The sequence below is a fragment of the Mycteria americana genome, chromosome 3 (assembly GCF_035582795.1).
Source record: "Mycteria americana isolate JAX WOST 10 ecotype Jacksonville Zoo and Gardens chromosome 3, USCA_MyAme_1.0, whole genome shotgun sequence".
NCBI classification, from domain to species: domain Eukaryota; kingdom Metazoa; phylum Chordata; class Aves; order Ciconiiformes; family Ciconiidae; genus Mycteria; species Mycteria americana.
This window is the reverse complement of record NC_134367.1, coordinates 89008662-89021162: the sequence shown is the minus strand read 5'-3', so window position 1 is coordinate 89021162 and position 12501 is coordinate 89008662. Positions and strand designations below refer to the sequence as shown.

The window sequence follows — 12501 nt, the reverse complement described above, 5'->3', positions numbered from 1 at the left end:
TGTAATTATGGGAACAAATAAAGGAAAGCTGTTAGTAAAGCATACAAATCACAGTAGTTAGGACTATTAGGCATCTACTCTTGCTTTCTGAGTATCTCAGGACATTTTAATTACATCCGGATTCTTCTAAATAAAGCACAGTAAATTTAGTTAACTAAAGCATTTCAGTTCTTAGGTGATTACCTTGTGACATACGAAGGTTTGAACCCTCTGAAATAACAGGGAATTGTAATTAATTTTAAACATAAGAACAAGGTCCAACAACCCATGCATCTGTGGAATAACACTCTTCCACCTACACCAGTGCAGTGGTTTAGCCTGTCTGATATGATATTAATCTGTGCTCAAACTCTGATGCTTCAAAGGAGAGTGAAAACAAACACACCTTCACTTCACAGAGGGTAATTTGGCCATTGTGTATGGGGGAAACCATACCGTTCTAATTCCTACAGCATACCTGATGGAACACTTAACCCTGACATTAAATTACATTAGTTTTCTTGTGCAGAGTTGCAAGCATTATGAAAATGTTGAGGGCAATGACCACTTTCTTTTATCAAACATGAAACAAGTTGATTTCTTAGGTGTCACATTGTAAAACTTTCCTTCATTTACCAGCTCATTTTTGTGATCTTAAAGCCTTCGTAGCATTTTTACGTTCCTTTTGAACAGGGGATATTAGAACTGGACACAAATATATTAGTCTCAGCTTTATCAACACTACGCACCAAAGCAAATTGATCTTCTTAGTTCTTATTCATATTCTCTTTCTTATACATACAAAAGTCCCATTCGGTCCTTTGCCAGAGCACTGTACTAAGGCTGTATGTTGAGGTGCTTATTTTAACAGTAGCTGAAGTCATCTCCTTCAAAGAATGAGGTGGCTCAATCGTGCCACACTCAGTAATCTCTCGTATATCTTTCTAGGAAGAATAGCTCTTAGTTTATATGTGGAATGTAAGGCTTAGAGTCTGGAAAGGCTCTACGATGATATTTGTAAAAAGGCTTACCAAATGAGAGAAGACACTTTTTAGCCTGCAGTAGGCTATCAATTTGTTATTAATTCACTCATACACAAAACACAACAGCATCCTGATCGTCAAAGGGACATCTGCGTTTCTGAAAAAAGCTGGTTAATAGTATGGAAGAAGGTCAGAACTGTCTCCTGAGTAACCTGAGTATCAGTAACACTTTTAGAGATGGAGAGAAGATTTGAATAAACCTGTGTGCAAGTCTAAAACAAAAGTGAGAACAAGAGAGTTAGGACTGATCTCCAACCCCAGCTCCTCATCAGTGAATATAACCTGGGGATGTAGGTTTGTTCAACAGCTGTATCTTCACCCAGGAATATATAAATGCTGAAAAGCCTGTCACCTGGAACATAAAGAGTGAAAAGCAACTTTGGAATAAATCTATGTATTAGGTAAAATGTGCATGGTTTTTCTGTCAATAGGACCCTTATAAACCCCTTGTAAGAGGATTATCTATTTTATAATTTATAAATATTGTATTTGCTTTCCCTATTGTGACTCATGTCCATTGTGGGCTGCATAGGGCCCTTCTTGAAGTATTACAGCAACAAGCAGTATTTTCCCATTAGCAATATTAACTGTATTATTTAATTTATGCACATAACTGTCAGGGCAGTTAGTGTAGTACTGAAGAAACTTTTAATTCCTTCTTATCAAAACTACAGTATCAACTTAACATCTACTGTATAAATTTTCCGATACTCACAGTGCCTTTGTATAATTGGATTCTAAAGTATAGTCAGTTTGATGGTAAAATGTAAATGTCTAAAAGAGACTAAAGAAAACAATAATTAATAAAAATCTTTAAACCACAGTGATCCTTCTAGTGAGATAAAAGATATCTTCATGGTATCTGGAGAATCTGAAAAAATGTCCAATTCTACTTCTGGAACTTATTTTATATGGGTCCTCCACAGTGCCTATGTTAAGTGAGAGGCTGAATCTTTTTTCTGCTCATGTGGTTCTAGGTTGCCCAAGCAGTGTATCTGGGATTCATCTACCCTAAATTAGATATCTGAACTATAGGTCGATGCATCCCCTAAACCAGGAGCCTTCATTTAGTTGAGACAAATGCCCTAGCACAGAAGACTAAGCCTGTGCTTTTTGAACCTCTCAGTATTTTTACACTCTTCAGATTCCTTTGGAGAAGGCACCCGAGAGGTGTACTCTCATCCTAAGCAATGCAGCTCCCTCCTGAAACGCCTGAAAATAAAAGCATTGTCATGCTTGCAGTGTGCTTGCAAGGACTGCACAACTCAGCACCCTCATTCCTATCTCCTGTCTCTTCCTTGCTTCACACAGACGCCCTCAGCGATTCGGTGTAATTTGTTTTGAGAGTCACACATTCCGCATTCCTTCGAAGATCCCCGTGTCACAGAAGAGAAATGACTAGCTTCTACTGCAGACACTGCTGTAGTGAAACAATTTGCTGTCTTTAAGGGGATGTGATCATATGCAGGGTACCTACCTGGTCACCTCTACCAGAATGCCAATCCCATTCCACAGTCAGCTCCAGGAGAAAAAAGAAAGCCTTTTTTTCTAATGATATGGACTGTGCATGTCCAGCTTATCTAAGTAGTCCCTAATTAGATCCATTGATAGTGTAGGTAGTATCTCTCTCCCACAAAATTTACTAACGTGAATGGAGACCTGGTAAGACTGAAAACAGAATTTGTCAATAAAGACTGAGGGAGGAAGGCACTGAATACTTCAGCCTTCTCTTTATCCTTAGTCAGTAGATCTCCAGCCTGATCCAGCAGTGGGCCCACCTTTTCTTTTTTCTTCCTTATGCTGTTGATGCACCTACAGAAGCCTTTCTTGTCACCCTTCATAGCCCTTGCTAGTTTCAATTCTAGCCAAGCTTAGGTCTTCCCAATTCTGTCCCTGCATGTCCTTGGTAGCTTGTCCCCGCTTCCATCTCCTGTACACGTTGGTTTTGCATTTGAGCGTAATCATTACCTTATGTAGGGTATGTTGCTAGACCCGATTTTGAGTCATGCAGATCTGTTTGTAACTACAGTATATTAAAGTGCACTTCTACTTGAAACATCCCACAGTCCCCCGAGAAAAAAGGCGGGAGGCTCAGCCTGCCTTCCCATTTGGACAGAGTTGTCTCTCGCCTGTGCCAGCAGTAGTAACACAAGACTTTTGTGGATCAGCTCTAGTCAGGCTAGGGAAGTTGCAGTGGCCATGAGGCAGAAACTCTCTCTCAACAAAGAGCACTGGAAGATTGATTAATGGGTTTCCTTCTCATGCTTCTCCTTGCTGAGTCAGTACGTAAATGGTACTCGGGCATAGTCTTCTGTGAGCCTTCATAAGCCTGACTTCTCTTTGAAAAGGGCCACCAAGAAAATGGCCACCAAGAAAACGACCTCCTCTCATGGCACTGTCAGTGTGCCTTTCTGGAGGTTATTATCTGTAGCGAAAATATTTATCAACTCCTCTTTGGCAATCTTCTTGCCAGTACTCTTGGCCTGGCCACCTGCACTGTGCAATAGTTGGGCTGGCAGTTCTGCCATAGCTCTGCCTGGCTACTTCTTGTTCTTTGTAAGTAGTCTCTCAGCTGCTGCTGTATTTGCAGTGATAAGCTTGGCTCTCAAGCCATCACCAGGCTACCTAGTTAGGATCCATCCTCTGTGTCACATAAGGTGCATCAGTAGGTAAGACTGAGTGTCCAATAAGCCTGATAGCTTCACCTTGCAAGCCTAGTCCCAATGAATATTTATCGTGGCCTTTGGAGCTGGCGAATTTTGCCTGAGAGGGCTTTTCCAAATGTTCCTGCACTCTCAGAAGGGTTTTTGATTGGAACAACAGCTCAAAACCGTAGAATAAGATTTCTCAAGTTTCATGAACAATTTTGTAGGACGTGGCTGTGGGTGGTGTCCCCCACTGCTCCACTGAACTTCACAGAGATGGACTCAGATTGGACTTTTGTACATTTACCAGGTGACTCAAGTGTCAAAAAGACATACCGTTGTCTGTAGAGTGAATGGCATCTGCTCAGTTGAATTCTCCTTTAATAGCCAACTAAAGATGTGTAACTACCTTGGGAAAAGACTTGATGGGGTTTCCTGAGACTGGAATAATGAATAAAAGGACTTAAAAACAGTTGTGTCCTACTTGGGAATTCCAGGTATTTTCAATATGATGCTGTGATTATAATCTGAAAGTGAGTGCCTTAAAAAGTCATAAAGTTGCAAAATAATCTCTCTTTGATGTACTGAAAAAGTTGTTGTTGTCATGCCATTTCAGTCACCTTCTCCTGAGAAAAATCAGAGCTATCACGCCATTAAACTTCTAGTCAAACAGAATTGCACAAAAATAATCAAGTTATCTTCTTGTAACAAATGCTAAGGCTGAAAGCCAGAGTGTTCTTATTAGAACCATACTGAATAGGGGAAGCAGGTTAGAATCATACTGATAGGGGTGCAGGTTAACAATACCTGAAGAATAACAGTTTGCTAACTCTCTTCTTGGTATGTCTGTCCATCTAAAAATAATAATTTTCAGTCTTAACAGACCAATGAAATGAATAAATATTATTCTACTACAGTCATTTACAAAAAGGTAGCTTCAATGGTCTTGAAATTTCTTTCACTTTCTCACTTCATTACAAGAAAATGCTTCATAACTACTTAAAATATAACATACTTAACCAAGAATAATCTGGTGAATAGTGCTCCCATGAGACATCTCTGATAAAGAAAATTTTCATCCAGATACTTGAAAATATCCATTATCTGTGTTGTTTTTGCAGGTGTAGTAAACGCTCACGTCATCCCACAGCAGCCCAGATGACAATGCTGCATTTATGTATATCATGCTCATAACAGAACTGCAAGGAACGGGTAAGTAAAGATTTCTTAAGCCCCAAAATTGTCTGCATTATAAACTGCCAGAAAAAAAAGTCTGGAGGAGCTGCAGCCACTGCAGATCAGCAACAACATAATTTCAGATGGGACTGAGTCATAGCTAACAGGCTCTATATATAAAGAAGTAGCGTTTGGAAAATTTAAGAACTTCACGACGTTTCCTGTATCTCCTATTTTATTAAATGTTTCATTATATCCAAGATAAACCTCAGTAGGTGTGCATGGTGCCAAAGTACTTAATTGTTTTCCACTCTGTTAAAAAAATGACACAGTGATTAGGTAAATGGTAACTTCTCTTAAAGTTTAATATCAAGGATATACATTAAGAAATCAAGATGTTTTGGGATGCATTTTCAGCTAATGTAATTAGGAGAGCTTCACTGAAATTAATTTATGAATTTAAGCTGTGATCCTAAAAATGATTTCATATGGCTGCATGAGCTCATGCAGTGAGAGCCACAGACAGTGTGCAGACCTTATTTCAAAATGTTCTTTAAATAAAGTTGTTGCTGTCTGGTCATTTGTAATTCCAAACCCAGCATTACATCAATGAAAAGTAGATCTAAAATAGATTCATCCAGACATTTAATGAAGACCATCCATATCTTAAATGTCAAATGAGAACTACAGATAACTTACCTGCACTGGATAGACAGATGAACACCAATATCTTGAATGTATTCCAGTTACTTCACTTTAAGGAAGCTTGTGTTCTGCTTCAAGTTTAAAAAAATTATTAGCTTCTTGTTTATAAAAAGTACCATTTATTAAAAATATGATTCCATTATCTGTTAGAGTCACATTGGTTACATTGTTATTTAGGCCTTGGGTCAAAGCATCTGAGGGAACTTTTATTTCTATATACGTTTTGAATCCATCATTTTTATAGAAAGTTCCAAAATTTGATAACAAAGCTGCTGTTGTTGGAAAACATGCAGACCATTTAACAGAGAGGTCACTATTTTGGGGGGAACAGAGTGAGATGTAATTTTCCTTGCTAGGAAATGACTGTTTGGGCTGTGGAATTATAAAAGGAGTATCTAGAACAAAGCATCCCTGAAATACCATTGGCTTTTCAGGTATTTTTGCTATGATGTCACCAGATATTGCAGGTGCATCAACAGTCCATAATCTGGAAATAGAAGAAACAAAAGATAAACAGAGAAACTTAAAAGATGAAAACTTCAGTCAGTTGAACTGACTGAAAGAAATTCAGCTACTGATTAATGTCACATTCGTAGAAGAACTGCACCTACAGTGGTACAAATTATTTCCAGATTCTGTTCTAATTCCAAAAGATAGATGATGAAATTAAATCAGGGAGAAAAAGATCAAAATTTGCCTGCAGTTGGACTTTAACTTCTAAACTTACAAAACCAGACATATTCCTGTCTTAGTGCTGTCTGGAAACTGTACATGACTGAAAGATCTGACTGAGAAGAGAGTATCTGGAGCTAAAAATGAATGGTTGTAACATTATAACTCCATGGAATAATACAGCTTTCACTATTACTGAGGACACGTTCTCCCCACCTTTCCCACAGCCTTCTTTGAGCTACTTGGAATGCGTAGAGGAAAACAGATTAACAAGAACTAATACCAAACCCTGTTGCAGATGATGATCAGGGCCACTGATAATTCAGCAAGAGTTGTGTTGATAAGCAGTAAGAGAAAACGGGGCTTAAAAGAGATAACCTATGTGTAGGAATAGGCTTATTGTAAATCATGCAGACTAGCAAACCTGACAAAAGAAATTGTCATGAATCTTGGGAATTTCTAAGCCTTTGGGAAGAAGAATTCTTGGTTTCTTACACACTCAGTGTATGTGTATGTATGCATCACATTGACAGTTACATATGCATCCCTAATGCAGATATTCTAAGCACTGAAAGCAGAAAATGTTAGTATGCTTGGTAAGCAACTAACTTAGAGAATCAGATTAAAAAAACCCAAATCATATTATGTAATTCTATATCCTTATGCTTATATGCTTCACTTGCCCATGCTCAGTGTATTGCATAGAATTATTAATTAATTCTACTAATCCATTCATTGATGGGTTCCTTACAGAGATCAACAATATGTGTGGTTGTCCCAGTTACAGGTACATAGCATACTGTCACTTTATTAGGATATACATTGATATGAACACAGCTCTAGTAGCTCCAATACATCAAGTCCGGAGTAAGTTTGAAGCTTAAGAGGTTTCCTTGACGAACATTCCCAGGAAACAGAGGGTGTGGATAATGCAAGTTAATCAAGACAGAGAAATTATTTTTGTTACTTTTCAATTAATAGTAGCTGCACAGCTTTCCAATATTACTTCCCTAACTTCAGTTGGCATAATACGACTTGTTCATTAAATACGTAAGATAATAATGGATCTGATAGGGTGCAAAAGGCCAGCATCTCTGAAGAAGATGACTTGTTCAAGTATCAAGGCCCAAACAGTTCTGTTTCACTACATCAGGATACAGCAGGGCTGACAGAAACTTAAAAATCAAAAAATTCAGGTCAGGATAAAGCAGACCTGGGAGGAGTATAAGCTTTCTAGTTTTGGCTTCTGGAGAAAATGTGATGCAGGACAGAACCGATTCCTATTCTTACAAACTGTTTTGAATTTCCTGAGAAGCTGCTGCTGAGTTTCAGAGGAGACTTAAGAAGCCTAAGAGCCTCTCACTGGCTGTTTACCAAATACTGAGCAACACTGTGAGCCTGTCCAAGGTTCCAAAAGCAAAAGAAGCTGGTAGCTCAGTTAAGATTGGTCTTGTTTCTTTTTCTCTCATTTCACTGGAAAATATGTCTCCTGAGAAACTGAGTTTGAAATTTCAGTTTTCATACCTTGTCTAGTGATAATCATCCTGTCCAGTCTGACTAGAATTTGAATTAGTCTGTGGGCTCAGTGCTCTCAAGAGGGATGCTAAGGAGACTCTTGCATATGATTATTGGATACAAGTTGTTCTACCCCAAACTTACTTCAGTGTTTTTCTATCAACAGATGTATGAACTTCCAGACTTATCTCAGTAAATGAAATATTTGGAAAGGCAAAAATGATGCAAATTCTGTTCTTGTAGATGTGAACACAAGTGCCACTGGCTTCAATAAAAGGTGTTTCCACAAAATAACCAAGCATATGTGAGATGATTCAGATGAATCAATAGACTCTCTTCCTTATTTGGAAGAAAAAAGACTGTTAATTTATAAAGCAATGTTATTTGCTCTTACTTGATTATTCTGCATTTCAGTTGTCTAGAAAGCAGTTAATAAGATAGAAAAAAGTAATACCAGAACTCACACCATTAAGAAACAATTTACTGAAATTGCCAGAATGCTTATGTTCCCATTTCGGGGGGTGGGGTCAATTATTTAAGCTCTGCTGTGAAAAATGCGATAGAAAAAGCCCATCTCTGTTTAGAGCAACTTTTGATATGGAGTGTTGCTATGTTGCCATCTAGTGATAAAATAGAAAGGTACAATAGATAACGACGGAGGGAGAGCAGACCAAACCTACATAAACAGTACTACCTACCCCATTAGAAGTCATACTCGTTTCTTGCAGTATAATACATAGCATTAATTACATGCTGAGAGTAAACTCTTTAAAAAAGAAGGTAAAGTCACAAAATAGTAGTGAACTTAAAATTGGCATTAGGAGAGTGTGTAAAATGGGTAAGGGTCAGATGGCAAATATGCTGCAGGAAACAGCTGCAGTTGAGAACCCCTTGTAAAATGTAAATCCCGAGTCATTCTCACTACCCCATGACAAAATTCAGCTCTGATGTATTTGGATTAGCTTCACTGAAGGCCCAAATAGGATAAAATTTTACAGATCACAAAACTTGTGGCAAATACCTTTCCTTCACATAACTCCTGGTATGTTCACATCACTATTATTTACTGGTTTGTTCTATTTTCTTATGAACTCACAATCAAATAAAAACTGTGAATTTTTGTCACTGCTGACCTGTTGTGTTTTCACAGCACACTGCAACATATGGTGAATTCTACATACTCTTGGAAAGGAAAAGAAGTAATTGCCCTCCAGTGCAGTGATAAAAGTAGAGCATCTGACAGTATGAGTGTCCTTACATTAGTTCTAATATTTATTAGTCCATAATACTAGAAATAACAGTGCAGAAGAGTTTCATCAGGGGCTCCAGCACAGAAAAAATAGGAATTGAAGGGGATGGCACTGCCTCAGGAAGCTCTTCAAATGCCAGGTTTGTCTGGATTCATGAATTGCCTTTTTGTGACTGTCCAGACTCACTAAAATCTTACCACAATCCCTTTATTTATTTCTAAGAAAACTGACAATAGTTGCTTGTGAAAAGAAAGAAACTTATTCACCCTTTGGAATCCTATATGATGTTCCTAAGAAAAAAGCTCCTATGAACATCACCTGATGGTGGATGCTGTAGTACGAGGAGGTTCCGGGACCCCTTTCGCTTTTCCCTCACCTTCCAGCTGCTTCCTTGCCATTCTATTTCCTATGCAGAACATGCAAGCACCCAGTCAAAGCATGACTGTAATATAAGCATTAAAAGAAGGATTAATACTTTGGGTATTATTTTATCACATATGTTTAGAACCCTATTACTACGGCCATTGCCCTACTCCTGCTCATCAAGGGTATAGTTAACTGTTGATTCACAGAACACGCTGAATTCTTCAGCAACAGGTGAAAGAAAATGTCTAAGATGTGGTACTTTGCACAAATACCTGAACTTTATCCTAAACAAGCTAGCAGAGACACTGGAAGCACTTTAATTGAACCTGAATGATACTCTGCCGAGTTACCTTACTTCTTTTTTGAAATTGTGCCTGCAATATCAGCACATAAAGTAAAAATGTGCAACCCCCGCTTAGAAGTCTAGAGAAGGGTGAAGAAGGGTATCTGTCCAAGATTTTTTCCTAAATGAGGATGAGGTGTTTGGTGTAATACCTCACACATGTTCTGAACTTCCAGGAATGGCATGCCTGAATGGGGGGATATGTTTAACTTCGAGCTGATACCTACAACTTGACAATTAAGACTCCAAGACCATTCATTACAGTAAAAATGTTAAGTGGTTTTTGAGCCCAGTCTTGCTTTCTACTCCATGAGCTTCTATACACATGAAGCAGAACAATTACATACAGTGAGGTTTTTAGGACTGAGAGAAAGGCCTATGAAAGTTTAAGTACTATGGTGAATGAAACAAAGGGCAGCTAAACCTGCCTAGTAGATGACAAGCTGTCTTCAAAGAAAAGGAAAAATGGCAAAATTATTACTGTAGCACAGAATTATCTCAAAGTAGAAAAAAAGAGGCCCACATATGGGCCTCTCATCAACAGCTGTTTGTAGAGTCACAAGTGTAACAATTTTAAATAGCATTCCATTTAAAAAATATAAATAAAATACCATACCCTAATTTTGGATGCTCCTGAGAATAGTACTTTTCTTTTTTTGAAATAGGTATGAACAACAGGTTCCTGTCCCAAATTCCAAAACAGCCTTCCAAGTATCTGAGAACTCTACATAAAATAAAGGTTATTATTAAATATATTTTTGTCCAACTAGTATAAGGCTGTTTATGACAACATTTCTCTTTTGAAATGATGAAGTTGGAATAAGCTTTGATATTATAAAATACATTTTCAAACAATGACATACCATTAAAATCATATTTACTCAATCTACTCATTTCAGAATACACAACACTCAGAGCCAAGTTCAGTTTTCTCTGCATTCTTTCTGTAGCAGCAGACAGAAAACAAAAACACTTTCCTAACATCTAGTTATCTAATAACAAAAATGCCTTCACAATGCAATTAATACTGCTACCTTTTTCTTCTGTTTCATTTTAGTCTTGAAGATAGTAATGTCAATTATTAAACAAATGTTAAAGATTTAGAAGATATAATGATGGCAACTTAATAATAAGAAAACCTGAAATAAATTGTGGTGCCATGCATGCATACCTCATGTCAGGTACTGTACTAATGACTAATTACTTTCTGCCATTCGTTTAGATCAGAAACCCACTCCTAACAAAAATTATTGTACATATTAATCCCTACAACTAATCCATGTGGGATAATCTTTTGAATGAATCTCCATTCAGCTTGTACAATAGGTTGTCACTTTAGGTCTAAATTAAAGCAGTAAATTGTCATCCCTGGTTATCACATTTCATTACTTCCACAATGCTTTTGCTTAAACTTTTTTCCAACAGTTTGCTATGCAGGTGCATGAGGAAATCTGAAAAGAGACTTCAGTTTAACTGTCACAAGTTACTGCCAGTTACAATTTATGAATATAATTTTCACAAAGACTAAAATTGGACTGAATCACTAAAACTTGCTAATTATTCTATCTCTATGAAATAGACAATAGAAAATTCCACCGCACTCATAGCTGTGTAACTGCTGCAGTATTAACAGGAGAGAAAATCTTGCAAATTTTTTTTCCTAACACAGTAAAAGGAAATAAGTAAAGATGTATGCAGGCAGTATATTTCAATAAGACATTTCCACTTTCAGCTGGTAAATATTCACAAGACGTGCATTTTAACCTTTTTCTTAAGTGGCATCATTTCAACGTACTTGCGATGGAATAATTGCAGCGTGGTTCAGTTCGGAAGCATCTGCACTTTCGGGATCATATATGCACAAAATTAACTTCTAACAAGTAAAAACGAGACAAAAGTTGGTAGTTTTTTAACAAATGCTAATATTCTGTCACTGCGATAGCATTTCTTCTTGTGACAACACATAAGATAACGTAATAGTATTAACTTACTTAGGCAATGTGCATGCTGCAAGCTAGTCTTGTACTCTTCTGTTTCTTTTTGATGTGAAGAGGCAGCAACAACTGAGGGGAGCAGCACCTCCTTTTCTCAGAAATAAAGGGGGAAAGAGTAAGAATTTATGCAGAAGAATTTTTTGCCATACTTCCCTCAGGAGCCCTTCCTCAGTTTCTCTCTGTTCTTGTGGGCTGTGCAGCTATATATGGAGCCTGTTCTGCTGCGGCAAAGGAAGAGGGGTTACTCACTGTTAAAACAAAACAGAACTTGTTTCTTGCCAAGGAAATGTTACGAAGCTGTTACTTAAATGTGCATCGTGTATGCTTCCACGACTGGCACACGGATGACATGGTGCTCTTTCAGTGAGGAAGAAGGCAAATACCTGGTATTTCCATCGCATGGTACACGCAAGGGGAAGAATCATTCAGTGAGGCGGACTCACCACCTTTGCCACCAAGTATAGCAGTGTAAGGATGTGCACAGGGGCAGTTACCATTAAACAGCTGACGTGCTGCAAGTTTACATCGTACAGTTCGCATCCTGCAGTTTCCTATTTATCTACTCAAATCAAAAATGCCAAGTCTTGCCATCCGTCCTTAGAATAGAGCAAGCTGAGTAATCATACAGCTGCTTGCTCAGAGGTGGCTGAGTAGAAGAACTTGCACAAGGAGAATATAAGCTTGCTTACACAGCTGTGAAGTGCAATTATTTTTAGCAGACTGCAAACTACTTATGAATTCAGTTTGTTAGCAAGGACACTTTCTTTATTATTTAAAGTTCTCATATTTCCCCACATGATCACAATCCTTCTC

General features: G+C 37.8%; 1 protein-coding gene across 1 annotated transcript in view; it reads right to left on the bottom strand.

The window, feature by feature from the left end:
- Window positions 1–12089, bottom strand: part of CATSPERE (catsper channel auxiliary subunit epsilon) — a 28692-nt gene extending 16603 nt beyond the window's left edge. Inside the window, 8 exon segments of the mRNA XM_075497178.1 lie at window positions 4688–4801; window positions 4803–4906; window positions 4909–5155; window positions 5543–5691; window positions 9678–9687; window positions 10341–10418; window positions 11490–11567; window positions 12072–12089. Of these exon segments, the coding sequence (XP_075353293.1) occupies window positions 4688–4801; window positions 4803–4906; window positions 4909–5155; window positions 5543–5691; window positions 9678–9687; window positions 10341–10418; window positions 11490–11567; window positions 12072–12089 (798 nt within the window).
- Between the last annotated feature and the right edge of the window lie 412 nt (window positions 12090–12501).